This window comes from Protomyctophum parallelum (genome assembly GCF_964188405.1).
Source record: "Protomyctophum parallelum genome assembly, chromosome: 10".
NCBI lineage: Eukaryota > Metazoa > Chordata > Actinopteri > Myctophiformes > Myctophidae > Protomyctophum > Protomyctophum parallelum.
This window is the reverse complement of record NC_139704.1, coordinates 45019196-45037590: the sequence shown is the minus strand read 5'-3', so window position 1 is coordinate 45037590 and position 18395 is coordinate 45019196. Positions and strand designations below refer to the sequence as shown.

Sequence of the window (18395 nt, the reverse complement as noted above, 5' to 3'; positions counted from 1 at the left end):
TCATTTGAAAAGAGGGCCTGTACATCAGAAGCATGTTGAGCCCTGTGAGTAAATAGTGCACTCACAGTGTGATGCACTCAGTCAGCCCAAAGGGCCCTATTTTCCTCACCCCTTACCAAGTAGCCTACATTTCAATTCAAAAGGCTTTATTGGCATGAGGAAACATACGTTTACATTGCCAAAGCAAAAAGTGGAACAATACAATCAAAACTATATGTACAATTGAAAGACAGAATCTCCAATACATCAATTTCTAAGATCACTCGATGCACACAATGATAGTCTTAGGGTTCCATTTGATGACTTATCCCTAAACTTCTTTGCCTTTTTTTACTATAAAAACCCCATTTTGGAATAGTTCAAATAGACAAGCTCACAAAACGTGTCGATGTAGATCGGTTGGTCGTCTCTCAGCTGTCTCTCCTACACTGTGTCCTACACTAAACTGTGTCCTACAATAAACTGTCTCCTACACTGTGTCCTACACTAAACTGTCTCCTACACTGTGTCCTACACTAAACTGTCTCCTACATTGTGTCCTACACTAAACTGTCTCCTACACTGTGTCCTACACTAAACTGTCTCCTACATTGTGTCCTACACTGTGTCCTACACTAAACTGTCTCCTACACTGTGTCCTACACTGTGTCCTACACTAAACTGTCTCCTACACTGTGTCCTACACTAAACTTTCTCCTACACTGTGTCCTACACTAAACTGTCTCCTACACTGTGTCCTACACTGTGTCCTACACTGTCTCCTACACTGTGTCCTACACTAAACTTTCTCCTACACTGTGTCCTACACTAAACTGTCTCCTACACTGTGTCCTACACTAAACTGTCTCCTACACTGTGTCCTACACTAAACTGTCTCCTACACTGTGTCCTACACTAAACTTTCTCCTACACTGTGTCCTACACTAAACTGTCTCCTACACTGTGTCCTACACTGTGTCCTACACTGTGTCCTACACTGTGTCCTACACTGTCTCCTACACTGTCTCCTACACTGTGTCCTACACTGTCTCCTACACTGTCTCCTACACTGTGTCCTACACTGTGTCCTACACTGTGTCCTACACTGTCTCCTACACTGTGTCCTACACTAAACTGTGTCCTACACTGTGTCCTACACTAAACTGTCTCCTACACTGTGTCCTACACTAAACTGTCTCCTACATTGTGTCCTACACTAAACTGTCTCCTACACTGTGTCCTACACTAAACTGTCTCCTACACTGTGTCCTACACTAAACTGTCTCCTACACTGTGTCCTACACTGTGTCCTACACTAAACTGTCTCCTACACTGTGTCCTACACTAAACTGTCTCCTACACTGTGTCCTACACTAAACTGTCTCCTACACTGTGTCCTACACTAAACTGTCTCCTATACACTGTCTCCTACACTGTGTCCTAAACTGTCTCCTACACTGTGTCCTACACTAAACTGTCTCCTACACTGTGTCCTACACTGTGTCCTACACTGTGTCCTACACTGTCTCCTACACTGCTTCTTAAGCCCTAACCGCACCAAATGGTGGAGACGGTTTTAGCGTTGTCCTGTTGCACGTTGACCCATGTCGTCCCAAGGGATTCAACTGGTTGAATTCAACGGCCCAATCGGGTCACCATGCAACTCCTCACAACCGTTTGGACCCTTTGGTGTGGTTTGGGCTTTACACTGTGTCCTACACTGTGTCCTACACTGTGTCCTATACACTGTGTCCTATACACTGTGTCCTACAGTGTGTCCTAAACTGTGTCCTACACTGTGTCCTAAACTGTGTCCTACACTGTGTCCTACACTGTGTCCTACACTGTCTCCTACACTGTGTCCTACACTGTGTCCTACACTGTGTCCTACACTGTGTCCCTCTCAGCTTGCTGTCTGTCCATGTCTCTGTGCTGCAGGTGAGATAGGAGACTGGAGGAGGAGACCTATCAGAGACCAGGTGAGCTAGGAGACTGGAGGAGGAGACCTGTCAGAGACCAGGTGAGATAGGAGACTGGAGGAGGAGACCTGTCAGTGGCTCTTCAACCAACACCTGACAGGAACCAGGCTGGGAGACAAAGTCAACCAGCAGCTCCACTGTCAGTAGGGAACTCCAGGTCCAGAGGAAAGACATATTACACTTTGCTTTTTAACCACATTGACTCTATAGTTATAGTTACTTAACTTAAGATGGCTCAGGGGCCACTCAGCAACTATAGCAGGGCTACTTAACTTAAGACGGCTCAGGGGCCACTCAGCAACTATAGCAGGGCTACTTAACTTAAGACGGCTCAGGGGCCACTCAGCAACTATAGGAGGGCTACTTAACTTAAGACGGCTCAGGGGCCACTCAGCAACTATAGCAGGGCTACTTAACTTAAGATGGCTCAGGGGCCACTCAGCAACTATAGCAGGGCTACTTAACTTAAGATGGCTCAGGGGCCACTCAGCAACTATAGCAGGGCTACTTAACTTAAGATGGCTCAGGGGCCACTCAGCAACTATAGCAGGGCTACTTAACTTAAGATGGCTCAGGGGCCACTCAGCCAAGGGCCTTATGCTAGAAATGTCAGTATTGTTTTAATAATAATAATAATAAAACTTTATTTGTATAGCACCTTTCATGACATGAAATGCAGCTCAAAGTGCTTTACAGAACAATGGAGAATAAAAGAAAAGCAAGGCAACGACATTAAAAAACAAGCAGTAATGCAATACAGTGAGGACATGAATAACAAAAAATAAAAAATAAATGATCAATTAAAAGCAATGTTGTAGAAGTGGGTCTTGAGCTGAGCTTTAAAAATGTCTACAGAGGCTGCCTGACGAAGGTACAGTGGGAGCTTGTTCCATGCCGACGGCCCATGCCGACGGCTTCCCCGTATTTTTTAGTTGCCATTTTTTTAGGCAAAGCGAGCAGGCCAGCAGTGGAAGACCTTAGGGGGGCGGTTTGGGACATATTTAGGCAGGCAGTCATGTAGGTAGGAAGGTGCGAGACCATTGAGAGCTTTATAGACAAGTAAAATAATTTTAAAATCAATCCTAAAAACAACCGGAAGCCAGTGCAGTGATGCCAAAACTGGAGTAATATTTTGAAATGTTTACACATGTATTTTGTAACAGAGACTTCACGACTAGTCTAAAAATGAAGGAAACCCACAGTAAAAAGCCACATTTCCATCTATAAGGCGAAATCTCAATGAACAAAAAACTGTGTGATTAATGATGAAGTTACAAAATGAGTCTTCATTCACAAAATGTGAAGAGAACATAATATGATAAATATGAATAAATAAGAAAAGTGTTCAATACTCAATACTCAATTCTCTTGGAACAAACTATTACAATAGCTACAGTAGTGAGTATAGGGTGGAAGTAGATCCTGGTGGGCCTTTATTAACAATTCTTATGTCTTTCTTTTGTAGCAGGATAAGGAAGGAAGGAGCAGTGCTACTCAACCCGCGGCCCGTGGGCCACATGAAGGAAGGAGCAGTGCTACTCAACCCGCGGCCCGTGGGCCACATGAAGGAAGGAGCAGTGCTACTCAACCCGCGGCCCGTGGGCCACATGAAGGAAGGAGCAGTGCTACTCAACCCGCGGCCCGTGGGCCACATGAAGGAAGGAGCAGTGCTACTCAACCCGCGGCCCGTGGGCCACATGAAGGAAGGAGCAGTGCTACTCAACCCGCGGCCCGTGGGCCACATGCGGCCCCTGATTAATGTGATCAGCTGCCGTTGTTATATAAAATAATACGGTTGTGGTGAGTTTAAAATGTGTCTTCAGGTTTTCAGGTAAATTAAATGATCACTTAATAATATAGATGATTTCTTCAACAGACATAATGCACAATGTTTTGTGTTCATGTACATCTTCTCTGTCTAACCCTGTAAGACCCAACGTTGCAATAATACAACATATTTTAATTCATTCATTCATTCATTAAATTTTGTATGTTCTTTTTTCACCTAAATGTCATCATTGATGTTCATTGCAATGCCATTGCAATGCCATTGGTCATGATATTTGCATATAAATACTCCCCACAGAGGCTGAAATTCACACAAATTAAAAATCTCTGGACTCTGTGCAATTAAAAACAAAAAATAACCTATGACCTTTGTCGGTCAACAGAAATGTCTTCTCCCACGCTCACCTCCTCTCTCTGTCCAACTTCCCTCACCCAAGTGACAGGTAACGCCATGAAACTAGAGTGGCAGCGCCCCAGCCCCGGTGACACGCCCACTACCGGGGCGGCGGTGGCTCAGGGGTAGAGTGCCTGGATGGTAACCGTAAGGTTGCCAGTTCGAACCCGGGCTCCCCCAGAGTTACTGTCGAAGTGTCCTTGAGCAAGACACTGAACCCCCAATTGCTCCTGATGTGCAGATTGGTGCCTTGCATGGTTTCCGCTGCCATCGGTGTATGAATGTGTGTGTGAATGGGTGAATGTAATGCACAATCTCTGTAAAGCGCCTTGGATAAAGGTGCTATATAAATGCACCATTTACCATTTATTTACCAGTGCCCATTAAAGTGACATACCTTACGTTACGTCAATCAGAATAATAATAATAATAAAACTTTATTTGTATAGCACCTTTCATGACATGAAATGCAGCTCAAAGTGCTTTACAGAACAATGGAGAATAAAAGAAAAGCAAGGCAACAACATTAAAAAACAAGCAGTAATGCAGTACAGTGAGGACAATAAAAGATCAATTAAAGGCAATGTTGTAGAAGTGGGTCTTGAGCTGAGCTTTAAAAATGTCTACAGAGGCTGCCTGACGAAGGTACAGTGGGAGCTTGTTCCATGCCGACGGCCCGTAGAAGCAAAATCTAATAGCACATTAGAAGGCAAACACATTACGGCTCCTACAATAGTGTACCCGCATGAGGCCTGTTTTGAAACCGAATATACAAAAGATATTTCAACACTACTTTTCTTTCACTTAAAAGAGGAAACTGATGACAAAAAGATACAAAAAGAGAGAACTATGACTCATTTCGACTTCATGTTGACATATCCGTGGTGCAGTAGATCATATCATGGGGATGCGGTCCGGTACGCTCTTAACCCATTTAGACCTGAAGACATTTCTGCAAATGTCTTCTAAATCCTGACAGTTTTCTGAAAAGCCTGTTTCTATGTCAGTCATTCTTAAAGTTTTTCATGTCAAGGACCCCAAAAATATATGTAATTGGCCGCCGACCCCCATCTGAAAATATGTTGTTCCAGGGACCCCCCATGAAGCAAAGATTGAGTAAAAAACGATCGCTCTGACAGAATAATATATATATTCAAAGATTTGCACCACATTTTCACGATTTTTCAAAAATAGCAGACCTACAAGCTCATAGCGTGGCACTCGGAGCTTGTAGATCTTCTATCTTTCAATAGCTAAAGTATAACATAATTCTTAAAACACCAAAAGGGGTTCCCGCCCGTCACTACACCATTGCAGGTCCTTAGAAGGGTAGAAACTAAAATCACCCAGAGAATGTATCATTCATATACTGTACAGTACTATTCTGCGTGAATAAACATACAATTTCATAGCATACAGTAGATCACCCAGGTTTTATGGTTTTTCAATCCCCACACATGTGCATGCGTGTATGTATAAGTGTTGCAACACTTAAAATGTAGAATATGACATTTTAACGGTAATATCGTATATACGTACACGCGTGTGGGTATATGGATAGGGTGGCCTGGCTGGGTGTATGACTTGACTACCGCGGCCTGAATGATTCAGCCCTGCAGCCCTGCTGTGAGATAATGATCTGGATAACAGATGTCAATATGAAGTTGAGGATAACATTGACCACTTCTTGGTCATACTTCTCTCCTTTCTTTCGTAATCTTTTTTGTCATCAGCCGGACAGCTTGGTCATATACTTCTCTCTTTGTTGACGTTTTGTTAACCCAGTGGTGGAAAGTAACTATAAGTACATTTACTCAAATACTGTACTTAAGTACAATTTTGATCTACTTGACTGTATTCCAATTTCCAATACATTTACATCTACTCCACTACATCTCAGAGCCAACATTTGTACTTTTACTCCACTACAATTATTTGAAAACTTTAGTTACTAGTTACTTTGGAGATTTACATTTTGATTAGAAAAACATACATTACTGTAACCACTTCAACCCTATATACATTTCGACCATTTGAAAATAGCTGATCTACAAGCTCACAATGCGACCTCTCTTTTCTATTCAAATATGAATATAAACTAGAAAGGTCGCAATTGTAAAACCTCGGGATTGAAAAACCATAAAACCTGGGTGATCTACTGTATGCTATGAAAAGTTGAAGGGAAACTTCAACTTATTGCCGGCCTTGCGTAAAGAGTGTCCCTTAATTATTTCAAGATCTCAAAGGTGGCAACCCTAGGCGTGAGTAAAGCTATGGACCAGAGCTACATCCCTACCTGCTTTCTCTGCACCATTTAAGGCCGTTTCCAAAACAAGATGTTAAGACCGCTAAACCAAATAGAATAAAGTTTATGCGTTGTTTATGGCTTCTGAATGTAGGTCTTTTTAACATGTAAAGTCTATGGAGTGTTTATGGCTTCTGAATGTAGGTCTTTTAACATGTAAAGTCTATGGAGTGTTTATGGCTTCTGAATGTAGGTCTTTTAACGTAAAGTCTATGGAGTGTTTATGGCTTCTGAATGTAAGTCTTTTAACATGTAAAGTCTATGGAGTGACGTCACGTCAACAGGAGTGAGGACTTCAAAATAAAATAACACATAATTATGCTCCCAAAACGATCTATTGCACAAAACATTACAAAATAAAAGTGTCAATAAATAATATGGCATGTGAGGGATCTTTGGTGGAATGCATTCATTCACTTGTATATCTTATATACCTGCTAAATCATTTTGACTAAAACCTGTCAGCTCAATAAAATGTGTCGTTATTTGTCATTGAACTTTTATTTAAAATCGTTGGTGATGGTGTTCTTAAAACTGGACTGTTGTGTGTTGTGTAACTTTAGAGAGATCATGACATGATAGCAGGGAAACTGCATAAGCGTGTGCGTGTGTGTGTGTGTGTGCATGTGTGTGTGTGTGTGTGCATACAATGTGAGCTGTCAAAATAACAGTGGTCATCGTTTAGGGTAGTGAAAAAAGTATAAGAGGTCAAAAACCTGCAGGAAGAATTGAAGTCATAAAGGTACAGATGGCTGTAGCGAGGCATTCTGAAAACATTGAGGTCCAAAATGGAGACCAAGACGGTACAGATTACGAGAATGACACCACCGTCACTGCAAGAAGAACTAATGTAGAAATGTCTGAAGGAGGACATTATGAGAGTCTTGATCTGCACACGATAGGTGATGACGTCTATGCAGATCTACGGACCAAGAAGAAGCCGTCTGGTAAGAGATATTACTAAAAAAAGACTAAAAATCACCAATACAAACACGTTTTAACCTTTTAATTTAAACCATAGGTTCTTCCACAGTATGTATATGTGTGCATGTGTGTGCGTGTGTGTGCGTGTGCATGTGTGTGTGTGTGCGAGAGAGAGAAAGAGAGAGAGATAGAGACAGTAGCAAAGCCCCGAATGCCAAGATAAAATAGCATTCATGCTCGCATTACATCTTATGTCTATTTGTGAGTTCTGACTGAATTAACATAATTCAACATTAAGTATTTATTTATTTACAATATAACCAACTTAATAAGAATCAAACAAACAAACAAACAATACTACAGTTCTAAGGTGGAGTGTGTTATTCAGTAGATCAGTAGTGTAAGTGTGTGGATGTGTGGTGGGTGTAGTGTGGGGTGTTGAATGGTGCAAAGATGCTGCTGCTCTCATGGAAGGAGAGAGAGCATTTCTTGTTAGCTTTTTTGTGGATTAATTGTGAATTAATTGTTAATTGAAATTGTGAATTGTAATTCACTTGTCATCATAGTTTTGTCCTCATAGTTTTCTGTCTGAAATGGTTGGTCCATAATTTTGTTGTCAGTACGTACGTATCTTGTGAGAGCTCCGTGTGGGAGATGTTTAAAATTGGAAATGGCAGGAGTAGTCTTCACCAGGCTGGTGCAGCTGGGAGACAGTGTTGTATCTGTCAGGCTGTAGAATGTAGATGGTTGGAGGTGTAGATTTTGGTATTATCCTGTCTAGTATGTGAGGGTTTTATTCAGGTTGGCCTTATTAAAGGGTACTGAATGACTGACTGGATGTTGTATGTTGGATCAGAAAATGTTGTGATGGAGTGTCTTATGTTGGACAACATGAACTGTATTTTGTAATTTTCAAGTCTGGCCTGTTTGTCTCGTATCTACCTTATATCCCTGTTCCTCTATTCTAAAATGCTTCAAGAATACCGGTAATCTTAGTTGCTGATAGATGGCCTGGTGTGCTGGGTGCAGATTGAATTGGTTGGGCTGAAATTAATTTTGAGTAATTGTCTTAATGTTGGTTTATAGTTATCTTATGTAAATTATGTCTGGTACGTTGGTTACATTGGTTTGGTTAAGTTGGTTTGGCAGGTGTATGGTTTGCGCAGATTCCCATCCTTAAAAATAATAAATTATGAATTGACTATATAGCACTTTTGTGTTATTGCTGATTGTTAAAATGTGTATGTCTGTTTGCGTTGTGGTAAACTGGTCACTGGTGTGTCAAAGCTGGCAGCTTTAGATGGTGAAACGTCATGCCACAGTGTGGTAGTTTTATATGCTGGGGGGGGGGGACGACGATAGTCTCGGCTGGCCTTCCGCCTCTGAGAGGTGGAGCTCCAAACAAGCTGGTGCTGTTGTGCATTAGGGCTAGAGCTGACAGGGTTACCTGCCCCTCACCCAGATACTGCCACTGTTAAAACTCTTTTGACTTCAGCAAGCATATAGGTTGTGCTCTATTTTGCATTTGTATTGGTTTGCTGTTTGCATCTAAATTGGGGGGGGTAAGTCTGCGCAAACGGTTCGGTTTGGTGTGGGAAAAACAAACATCAGCCAAACAGACTTTGGTCACATTTTTGAAGTAATATTATTTTCTAAGCTAAATGACCCAAATGTTTAATGATATTTTGGTTATTGGATGAGATAGTGTCTCGGTCCCTTAAGGGTCCTCGCTTTGTAGGGGGAGGGTGTCACAGCCCCTGCAGTTTGGCTACTAGGGCCTGTGTGGTTTGAAAGGTAGGCCTAGTCTTGTGCTTCCCACAGGTCCTGCCCATAGAGTATTAAAAGGATAGAGACTAAACTGGCGCGAAGCTCCGCCCCCTCCGCTATTCATGTCAGTGGAAGTTGCTCAGTGGCGTTTTGAAGCACCCGGAAGGCTGCCGGAAGCACCGTCTATTTCCGCATTTTTTCGCTGATTCAGCATTTGGGCACCAAATTTTGGTGCCCAAATGCAGAAGTGCAGCTGGGCTTTAACATTGAGCGCTCGGTTGCACAGGGTTTCCTCGTCAAGAATCCACGGGTCCGCCTGCAGTCCTTCCTCTTACCACTAGGGCCCAGCGCTTCAACATTGGAGTGCCTAGCTGGCCCCTTGGTCCTGCCGAGTTGCTGGTCAGGTGCATTGGGAGCACCTGGCCAGTGTTCCCAAGGTGCACTATAAATGGCTGGGCGTTGGCCACGTTCAGTCTCTCTCTCCTTCCATGAGAGCAGCAGCATCTTTGCACCATTCAACACCCCACACTACACCCACCACACATCCACTCACTTACACTACTGATCTACTGATTAACACACTCCACCTTAGAACTGTAGTATTGTTTGTTTGTTTGATTCTTATTAAGTTGGTTATAATGTAAATAAATATTGGTTTGTGCACTTTTAAACAGCCGTGTGTCTTCCTCCTTTGTTATGGCCCAAGAGCCAGGACATAACAATGTGTGTGTGTGTGTGTGTGTGTGTGTGTGTGTGCGCGAGAGAGAGATAGAGAGAGAGAGAGACTGTAGCAAAGCCCCGAATGCCAAGATAAAATAGCATTCACGCTCGCATTACATCTTATGTCTATTTGTGAGTTCTCTGACTGAATTAACATAATTCAACATTAAGTACATAATTGACAAAAAATCATGATAAGTGCCATTTTCATTAAACCAATCAAGGACACGGACAGTAATAATCAAGATAGTTACCATTTGTTAACTTGTCAATAGTTCAAGCCTCTCATCCTTGAAAGCTGTCTACATATATGTATGCTTTTCCAAAGAATGTGAGAGAGTTGAGGCCGAGGACAGTTATAGAAGTGATTCACTTTATGTGTAAAAGTATTTTAGAGGTAATTTCAAAGTACGGTACTTTCGTCCGGTTGGGTTTAGCTAACGGCATTTACTCTTATCTTGTTTTTGTCTTAACAGGGAGAAGGCCTTTCAGAGTTGTTGCTGTGGTGATGCTGTGTCTTATACTTATGGGTGTGAACATAGCCCAGGCTGTGCACTGTGAGTATTACATGTCACTAAACTACCACATCACTCACTCAGGGAGTTTGTTGTACTGATGGGTGTGAACATAGCCCAGGCTGTGCACTGTGAGTATTACATGTCACTAAACTACCACATCATTCACTCAGGGAGTTTGTTGTACTGATGGGTGTGAACATAGCCCAGGCTGTGCACTGTGAGTATTACATGTCACTAAACTACCACATCACTCACTCAGGGAGTTTGTTGCCTAGCTGTGACTTCTAAAAAAGCCACTACAGACTACAGTATTAAACTCTGAAGACAGATTCCATATTAGTGACGATTGCCACAGTATTAACCCGAAAACTTCAGGTGACTTTTTTTTTAATTAGCATTGCTTCTTTTTGTGTGTATTACTGCATGCATCTGCAAAGTATGATGAATAAAGTGGTGTTAGGGGCACGCTGGCACAGGTGGTAGTGCTGTTGCCTCTCACAGATAGGTCTTCGGTTCGATTCCCGCTGGGGACGCTGTGGGTGCTGGGGGCGTGTTCCCTCCTCCGTGTCATCAGTGCCCATACCCGAGGCGTGGTTGGCGAAAGGGCATTTCTGTGTGGAGTTTGCATGTTCTCCCCGTGTCCCCTAGGGTAGGTACCCTAACAAAAAACATGCAGTAATCCTGGTCTTTAAACCGCCTCCCCCTGGCCAGCCAGGGTGCCTGACGGAGGGGTAAGGAACGTGTTCCTTCCACGCGCTACGTCCGGCTGGGGAAACTCTCCCCTGTCAGGTGAAAAGACAGGGGAGAGTGAATGCATAGAAGGAAGCATGAGGTCAGTCCACTGCTCCATGCAGATGCTTGACCTCATCATGAACAGTAGTAACAACAGTGTTGTCATCCATTTCTGTCCTTGCAGATGGTTTAGCCAGTAACAGAATGAAGTCCAGTGTAAACCAGCTGAAGACACAGATAGCAGGTGAGAGAAGATACAAAATAAATTAAAATGGTATAAATAAAATAATAGTAGTGGAGTCAAAACTAACTACAATATTTGCCTCTGAGAAGTAGTGAAGTGTAGAAGTATAAAGTATAGGCCCATCACAAACTTGAAATACTTATCTGAAGTAAAAAATACCAGGAATGTTTACTTGAGTTAATGTATGGAGTAGAGGCAGGGTTCTTCTGCTGCCGGTATGATAATATAGTATAATAGTATAATAATATAATAGTATAATGTATGGAGTGGGGACGCTGTGGGTGCTGGGGGCGTGTTCCCTCCTCCGTGTCATCAGTGCCCATACCCGAGGCGTGGTTGGCGAAAGGGCATTTCTGTGTGGAGTTTGCATGTTCTCCCCGTGTCCCCTAGGGTAGGTACCCTCACAAAAAACATGCAGTAATCCTGGTCTTTAAACCGCCTCCCCCTGGCCAGCCAGGGTGCCTGACGGAGGGGTAAGGAACGTGTTCCTTCCATGCGCTACGTCCGGCTGGGGAAACTCTCCCCTGTCAGGTGAAAAGACAGGGGAGAGTGAATGCATAGAAGGAAGCATGAGGTCAGTCCACTGCTCCATGCAGATGCTTGACCTCATCATGAACAGTAGTAACAACAGTGTTGTCATCCATTTCTGTCCTTGCAGATGGTTTAGCCAGTAACAGAATGAAGTCCAACGATACCCTGCTTCAAAGTGAAGTAACCCTGCTTCAAAGTGAAGTAAACCAGCTGAAGACACAGATAGCAGGTGAGAGAAGATACAAAATAAATTAAAATTGTATAAATAATTATAATAGTAGTGGAGTCAAAACTAACTACAATATTTGCCTATCAGAAGTAGTGAAGTGTAGAAGACGAAGTAGAAAGTATAGGCCCATCACAAACTTGAAATACTTATCTGAAGTAAGAAATACCAGGAACGTTTACTTGAGTTAATGTATGGAGTATAGGCAGGGTTCTTCTGCTGCCGGTATGATAATATAGTATAATAGTATAATAATATAATAGTATAATGTATGGAGTATAGGCAGGGTTCTTGTGCTGCCGGTATGCGTGCACATGCTGTTGCTTATCAGTGTGACATGTACAGTATCTGAAAAGTATGATGAATAAAGTAGGCCTAGTGTTGACAATTTAATGCACGTAAATAATAACAACAACATTGAGTTTTTTCTTCTTCTCAAATAAAAAATTCCACGCAGATGCTTAACCTCATCATGAACAGTAGCAACTATACTCCTTTAATTACTTTCATTGATCTCAGAGAATATAGATAATTGTTTTTGATCATGTATCTTACTGTACAGGTTATCCATATAATCCATGTAACTGCTCCTAAACCCTCTTCATCCGTGGCAGAAATAAGACACCGTTCCAACTGATCTCACTGAGGGCTTTTTTTTCCCCCAAGTGACAACCGTGAAAAACTGTAAAGAAATCACACAATATACTTTTAAATACAATGAAATATGAATGTCCTTGTCAACTAATCATGATGTCCTTATTATCTAAACAAACACAATAAAATGTACACAAACAATAAACACAAACAATGGCAATATAACTTTTACAGACAGACAAAACAATTGGGAACATACCGTATGCGCCTTCTGCACAGATTATTAGGAGTTCAGTTAAGTTCTTGTTCTTTCATATTATTTTCTTTCTTCTTATCTTTCTTATCTTTTGTGGAGACTGACATGAAAGCTCCTCTCTTCAGCTCTGCTCTGTTTGTTCTGCTCTTAACATGCCCAAGACCCAACAGGTGATTTAAATGAGGTAATCAGAGCAGGTGAGCCTATAATTCAACCTGCCCATGAACCAGACAGACCACAAAAAACAGAGCACAGTAGATGGCACTATATCACCATGCATTTACCATATGTACCCACATAAACATACCTCTAATGTTCACATATTGTATTTTCCCGAAGGTAAGCAATAAAATAGAATAGAAAATAGAAATAGAAAATTACAAAATCCCATTGCTGGGACAGTTACAATCCATAATGGAAAGCTTACTCACTCAACAGTGAAAGTGCATGAGTATTTACTGTATGACTGACTTAATGCTAATGTACTGATTTCAGCTCATCTTGCTCAGCTGACCACCAGGCTGACTGCTGCTGAAAGTAAGTATGTTTCATAAATATAATATGTACTAACATATTATTAAGTATATACAGGTGCATCCATGCGATATTTTTTATTTATAGTTGTTCTATTTATAGTGACTCATAGGAATAGTATGTGACAAACATGTACAGTCTGGTGACCACCGGAGAGACGGGTGACAGCCGGAATGTAGACGGCACCCGGGTGAGCAGTATGGGTTAGCGCCCCAGCCTGTGTCCTCCGTGAGGAGGAAGCCCAACAACCCTCGGTGAGGCGTTTGGGAGGGCCATGCAAGCAGCAAGCGGAACCGCAGCACCATGTCCCTGCGGAACCATTGCCCAACACTCCTGAATGAAGTGTCTGGTGCTGGGACTCTGGTGCAACGCACAGGTCCTGAGCCTAGTCCCTCCATGCGCCAGAAGTGTACCTCCCAGCCCTGGCAGAGTAGTTCTGGAGTAGTTCCAACGGATTGTGTGCCCCTGGCTTTTCTCTAGTGGGACTGATTGAGGGTAGCTACTGGCCGCACACACTGGTATAGCCAAAGTGCCAAGAATGTATTATAGGACAAAGAGAATACAGAAACCAACGTCTGGGCAGATAACTGACACACTTCAGGGTATGTGTAAAAACATTTCAAATGACCATATAGAGCCTGGGATGGTCTTACAACCAATCACATTCTGGTGACCATATGAGCCTGGGCTAGTCTTACAACCAATCACATTCTGACCCATATAGACCCTGGGCTAGTCTTACAACCAATCACATTCTGACCCATATAGACCCTGGGCTAGTCTTACAACCAATCACATTCTGACCCATATAGAGCCTGGGCTAGTCTTACAACCAATCACATTCTGACCCATATAGACCCTGGGCTAGTCTTACAACCAATCACATTCTGACCCATATAGACAGCAATCAGAGGGAAATACTAGCATCCCTACTATACAGCCCTGGGGGACCCCGGTCAGGTTTAAGTGGATATTAATGAGTAATTATGTGTAAATATTGATGGTACTGTCACACTCACAACATGTTACAATTAACCAAAGTAATGACTTTACCGTCTTCCACTATTAAATGTCAGTGAGGATCTGACCATTAAGGTGAATGAAAGATTTAGGTTTACAGTTTTCTGGATCCCCAAGGACCCTGTTTTTGTTCTACACTATATATCTTTGCTGAAAACAGCAGATCTACAAGTGCACAACAGAACATGTCCCAGTTCAACACATTGCGAGATATCTGCTATTTCTGCTCCAGAACAGAGTTACTAGGGTTTAAGTAACTAATTAATAATAAATGATAATAAATCCTGTCTCTGTATTTGACAGACAGTAATATTCCAGAGTATTGTTAGTGACCGTTTAGTTTTAATAGCCTATACTTTGTCTTGTTGGAGCTGATAAAGCTGCTTTACAACAAGATTGGTGTATTGGCTTAATATAATATTATGCTTTTATAATATTTAAACTGTTTGATAATGCTCCTCCTGTGTTGACAGACAAACCGAAGGTGGCCTTCTCTGCTGGTTTGAGTAATGGACAAGTTGGACCGTATAGTTCTACCACCACTCTGATCTACAAGAAGGTCTTCAGTAACATCGGCAACGCCTACAATCCATCTACAGGTGATTAAACTACAATCCATCCATATACACACATGTACTTAAAGTACTACAAGTAAAAAGTAGAAATGTTCCATTTCATGTTTTCAAATGTATAAAAATATTTTGAAAATAGCTCACAATGCGGCGATGTGACAGATTGTGAGCTTGTAGATCATCTATTTTCAAATGGCTGAAATGCATTAAAGGCTGAAGTGGTTACTGTATGTTTTGTAGTAATAATCTAAATCTACAAAGTAACTATAACTAAATAAACTACTGGAAATTGTTAATACTCAAGTAAACTACAAATACCAAAATGTTTTACTTAAGTACAGTACTTAAGTAAATGTACTTAGTTACTTTCCACCACTGTGTGTTTCACATTGAAAGCAACAGTCCAGAGGAGATGAGGAAAGTAACCTCTTAACTCACACAACTTGTAGATCTGACTTTTTAAATTAAGGTTTTTATTTTTATAACTGTATTTTTATATTCTATTAATGTAATGTGTCTCTCATCCTGTGTTCTCAGGGGTATTCTCTGCGCCGGTCAGAGGACTCTATCACTTCACATATGCTGCACGTAACATGTGGTCATCAGAGTCTTTCTGTGTCTACATGTATAAGAATGAGCAGAGACTCTTAATTAACTGTGGATACAATAGTGGACGTTATGAACAGATATCTAGTGGAATGATGGTAGAGCTGGAGGAGGGAGACACTGTTGACATGCGTTTAAATTCAGGGGCCAGGCTCTCTGATGACTCAGGGAACCGCTGTGTGTTCAATGGTGTTCTGCTCTATTCTATGTAACACTGTCTGCTACTGGTACCATTACTTTATACAGTGTTCTGGTCTATTCTATGTAACACTGTCTGCTACTGGTACCATTACTTTATACAGTGTTCTGCTCTATATCTGAGCTATAATTCCAGCTGACATCTTTAAGAGTCTCCTGTCTAGATTATAATGACCACAGGGTTTGTTAAGATTTCAATTCAGACAATGAGTTTTTAATTTAATTTAATTAGTGAATGGGAATTTAAATTTGCATTATATTTTGTTCTGCATGATATCATTTCTAATAATTGATCCAGATAGATGACCGTTTGCAGGCAGCATGTCATTTCTTATGGTATCAACTTTACTTATGAAATAATTGTCAAAATAATCAGCACATTCTTGGGGCTTGGTGATGAAGCGTTCACCCGATTCAATAAATGATGGTGTTTTGCTCATTTTATCTCTACCCGTGATTTGATTGAGAGAGAATACTACAGCGTTTTTACCATCATGTATAATTTATTCAATTCTAGATTGGTAGTTTAGGCTTTTTTCTGTTTATTTAATGTGGTCACTTTGTTTCTTAAAGAGCGATATGCTAGCCAGTCCTCTGATCTACCTGAATCTACAGAAACTATTTTACCTTCATCTCTATCTTTCATCAAGCTTCTCAGCGTTGTCAGCTTTTCATCTACTATTTTCAATATGCTTTGAAAAATAATCTGAAATAAAATCTGAAAGTTTAAATTGTGTTGAAACATTGTAACAATACACATCTTCTCTCATGGGGTCTATGCTGTCACAGACGGGGGTCCACAGACAAATAGATCATTTTGGGGTCTATGCTGTCACAGAAGGGGGTCCACAGACAAATAGATCATTTTGGGGTCTATGCGGTCACAGACGGGGGTCCACAGACAAATAGATCATTTTGGGGTCTATGCTGTCACAGACGGGGGTCCACAGACAAATAGATCATTTTGGGGTCTATGCTGTCACAGACGGGGGTCCACAGACAAATAGATCATTTTGGGGTCCTTGACATGAACATGTTTGAGAAGCATTACGTTAAAGAGCCTCCATAATGTTCATATCCTTTTAGACCAAGTGTATATTGTACTGCAGGCTGTTTGCATTTCTGTCAAATAGTTTTCAATCAATCAAATAAATGAGAAAACGGCATGTTGTGAGCTTTTACTGTAGTTCTGCTACTTTGACTAATGTTGTTAATTCTGAGCATTTTCCCTCCAAATAATGACATTTCTACATACACATACATACACGCACGTGTGTACACATACATGTACACATACATACACAGCTCCGCATAGGATGATGAATTGAACAAGGTGGACCCTGTTGTAAACAATAATTAATTGGGTCGTCCACTCACAGTTAACAGTCTTTGTATTGAGTTTGTGCTTGAAATGTACTGTAATTCTGCAAACTGTTAATACATATTTCAATCAATCAATCAGGAGTGGCCAGCACCACTCAACAATGTGAGAACTACTTCTTCTATCACTGGCACTCACTTTGATTAGCTTGAACATTGCTTGAACAGTCAACAAACTGAACTGTGGGCCAATGCTGCCACCTGCTGGCTCATAACAGAAGTAACAGTTCTACTGTAAAAGGGTTGACAGGGTCGTCAGCTACAATTTACAATGGAGTCATTTATCAGACGCTCTGACTCCAGAGAGACTTACAGTAAGGTTCAACACATGGTAATACATCAAATACATAAAGAATAGTCATCAATGATCATAAGTAAGCTAAGAACCTAACATCTTTCTAACAGTAGAATATTAAACTATGGTACAGTAACACAAAAGAGTGCTTTTTCTACATAAACATGCTATCTACTCTCTAACAGGAGTATAAAGCATGTAAACACACATGAAACACTTCTGAATGACTGAACCAACAGAAGCTACCAGAGCACATCCTTCAGAGAATTAATGAATTAGGTGCAAAGACAGTTTGTTATCATGACAAACATTTATAAAACATGAAATAATTGTACAGTACTACTCAATCTCATCCCCAAAGGCAGTCTCCAAGTAAGGTCAATATAAGTAGGCTAATAGTTAAACAAAAGGTGAAATAATTGTCCTACAGTACTACCCAACTGCATCCCCAAAGGCAGTCTCTTACTTGGTCAATAGTAGGCTAGGCCTAAGAAACTCTTGAACACAAACAAAAGTAGATAATGTGCACAAACTTGGGGAAACTCGACAACAATTGTTTCAGGGGGATATTATGAACACAAAAAGCAGTTAATGTGCAACCAAGCTGTATAATAACATCTATCTATAATATGTTGGTACTTTATACACCTTGATAAGGAATGTCTCTTCCAGACTAACTGTGGTTGAATGGCTGCACAACCCACTTCTACAATGGTCACTTCTCTAATGTCATCAACAACAACATCTGATGTAGGCCTATTAGTTGTCTCTCACTCACACACACACACACACACACACACACACACACACACACACACACACACACACACACA

The 18395-nt window shown here is 41.3% G+C and overlaps 1 protein-coding gene and 1 long non-coding RNA gene across 2 annotated transcripts in view; both read left to right on the top strand.

The window, feature by feature from the left end:
- LOC310865844 (complement C1q-like protein 2) overlaps window positions 1–16242 on the top strand; it is a gene marked incomplete at its 5' end in the record, with an annotated part of 275737 nt that extends 259495 nt beyond the window's left edge. The window contains 2 exons of the mRNA XM_083775054.1: window positions 14985–15110; window positions 15621–16242. Coding sequence (XP_083631180.1) covers window positions 14985–15110; window positions 15621–15901 — 407 coding nt within the window. The 3' untranslated portion in view covers window positions 15902–16242. The remainder of the gene's footprint in view (window positions 1–14984; window positions 15111–15620) is intronic.
- On the top strand, window positions 7313–13476 carry LOC310866241. Its single transcript, XR_014569908.1, has 3 exons — window positions 7313–7392; window positions 11291–11350; window positions 13453–13476. It is a non-coding gene; the product is annotated as an uncharacterized lncRNA (long non-coding RNA).
- Window positions 16243–18395: the final 2153 nt, after the last annotated feature.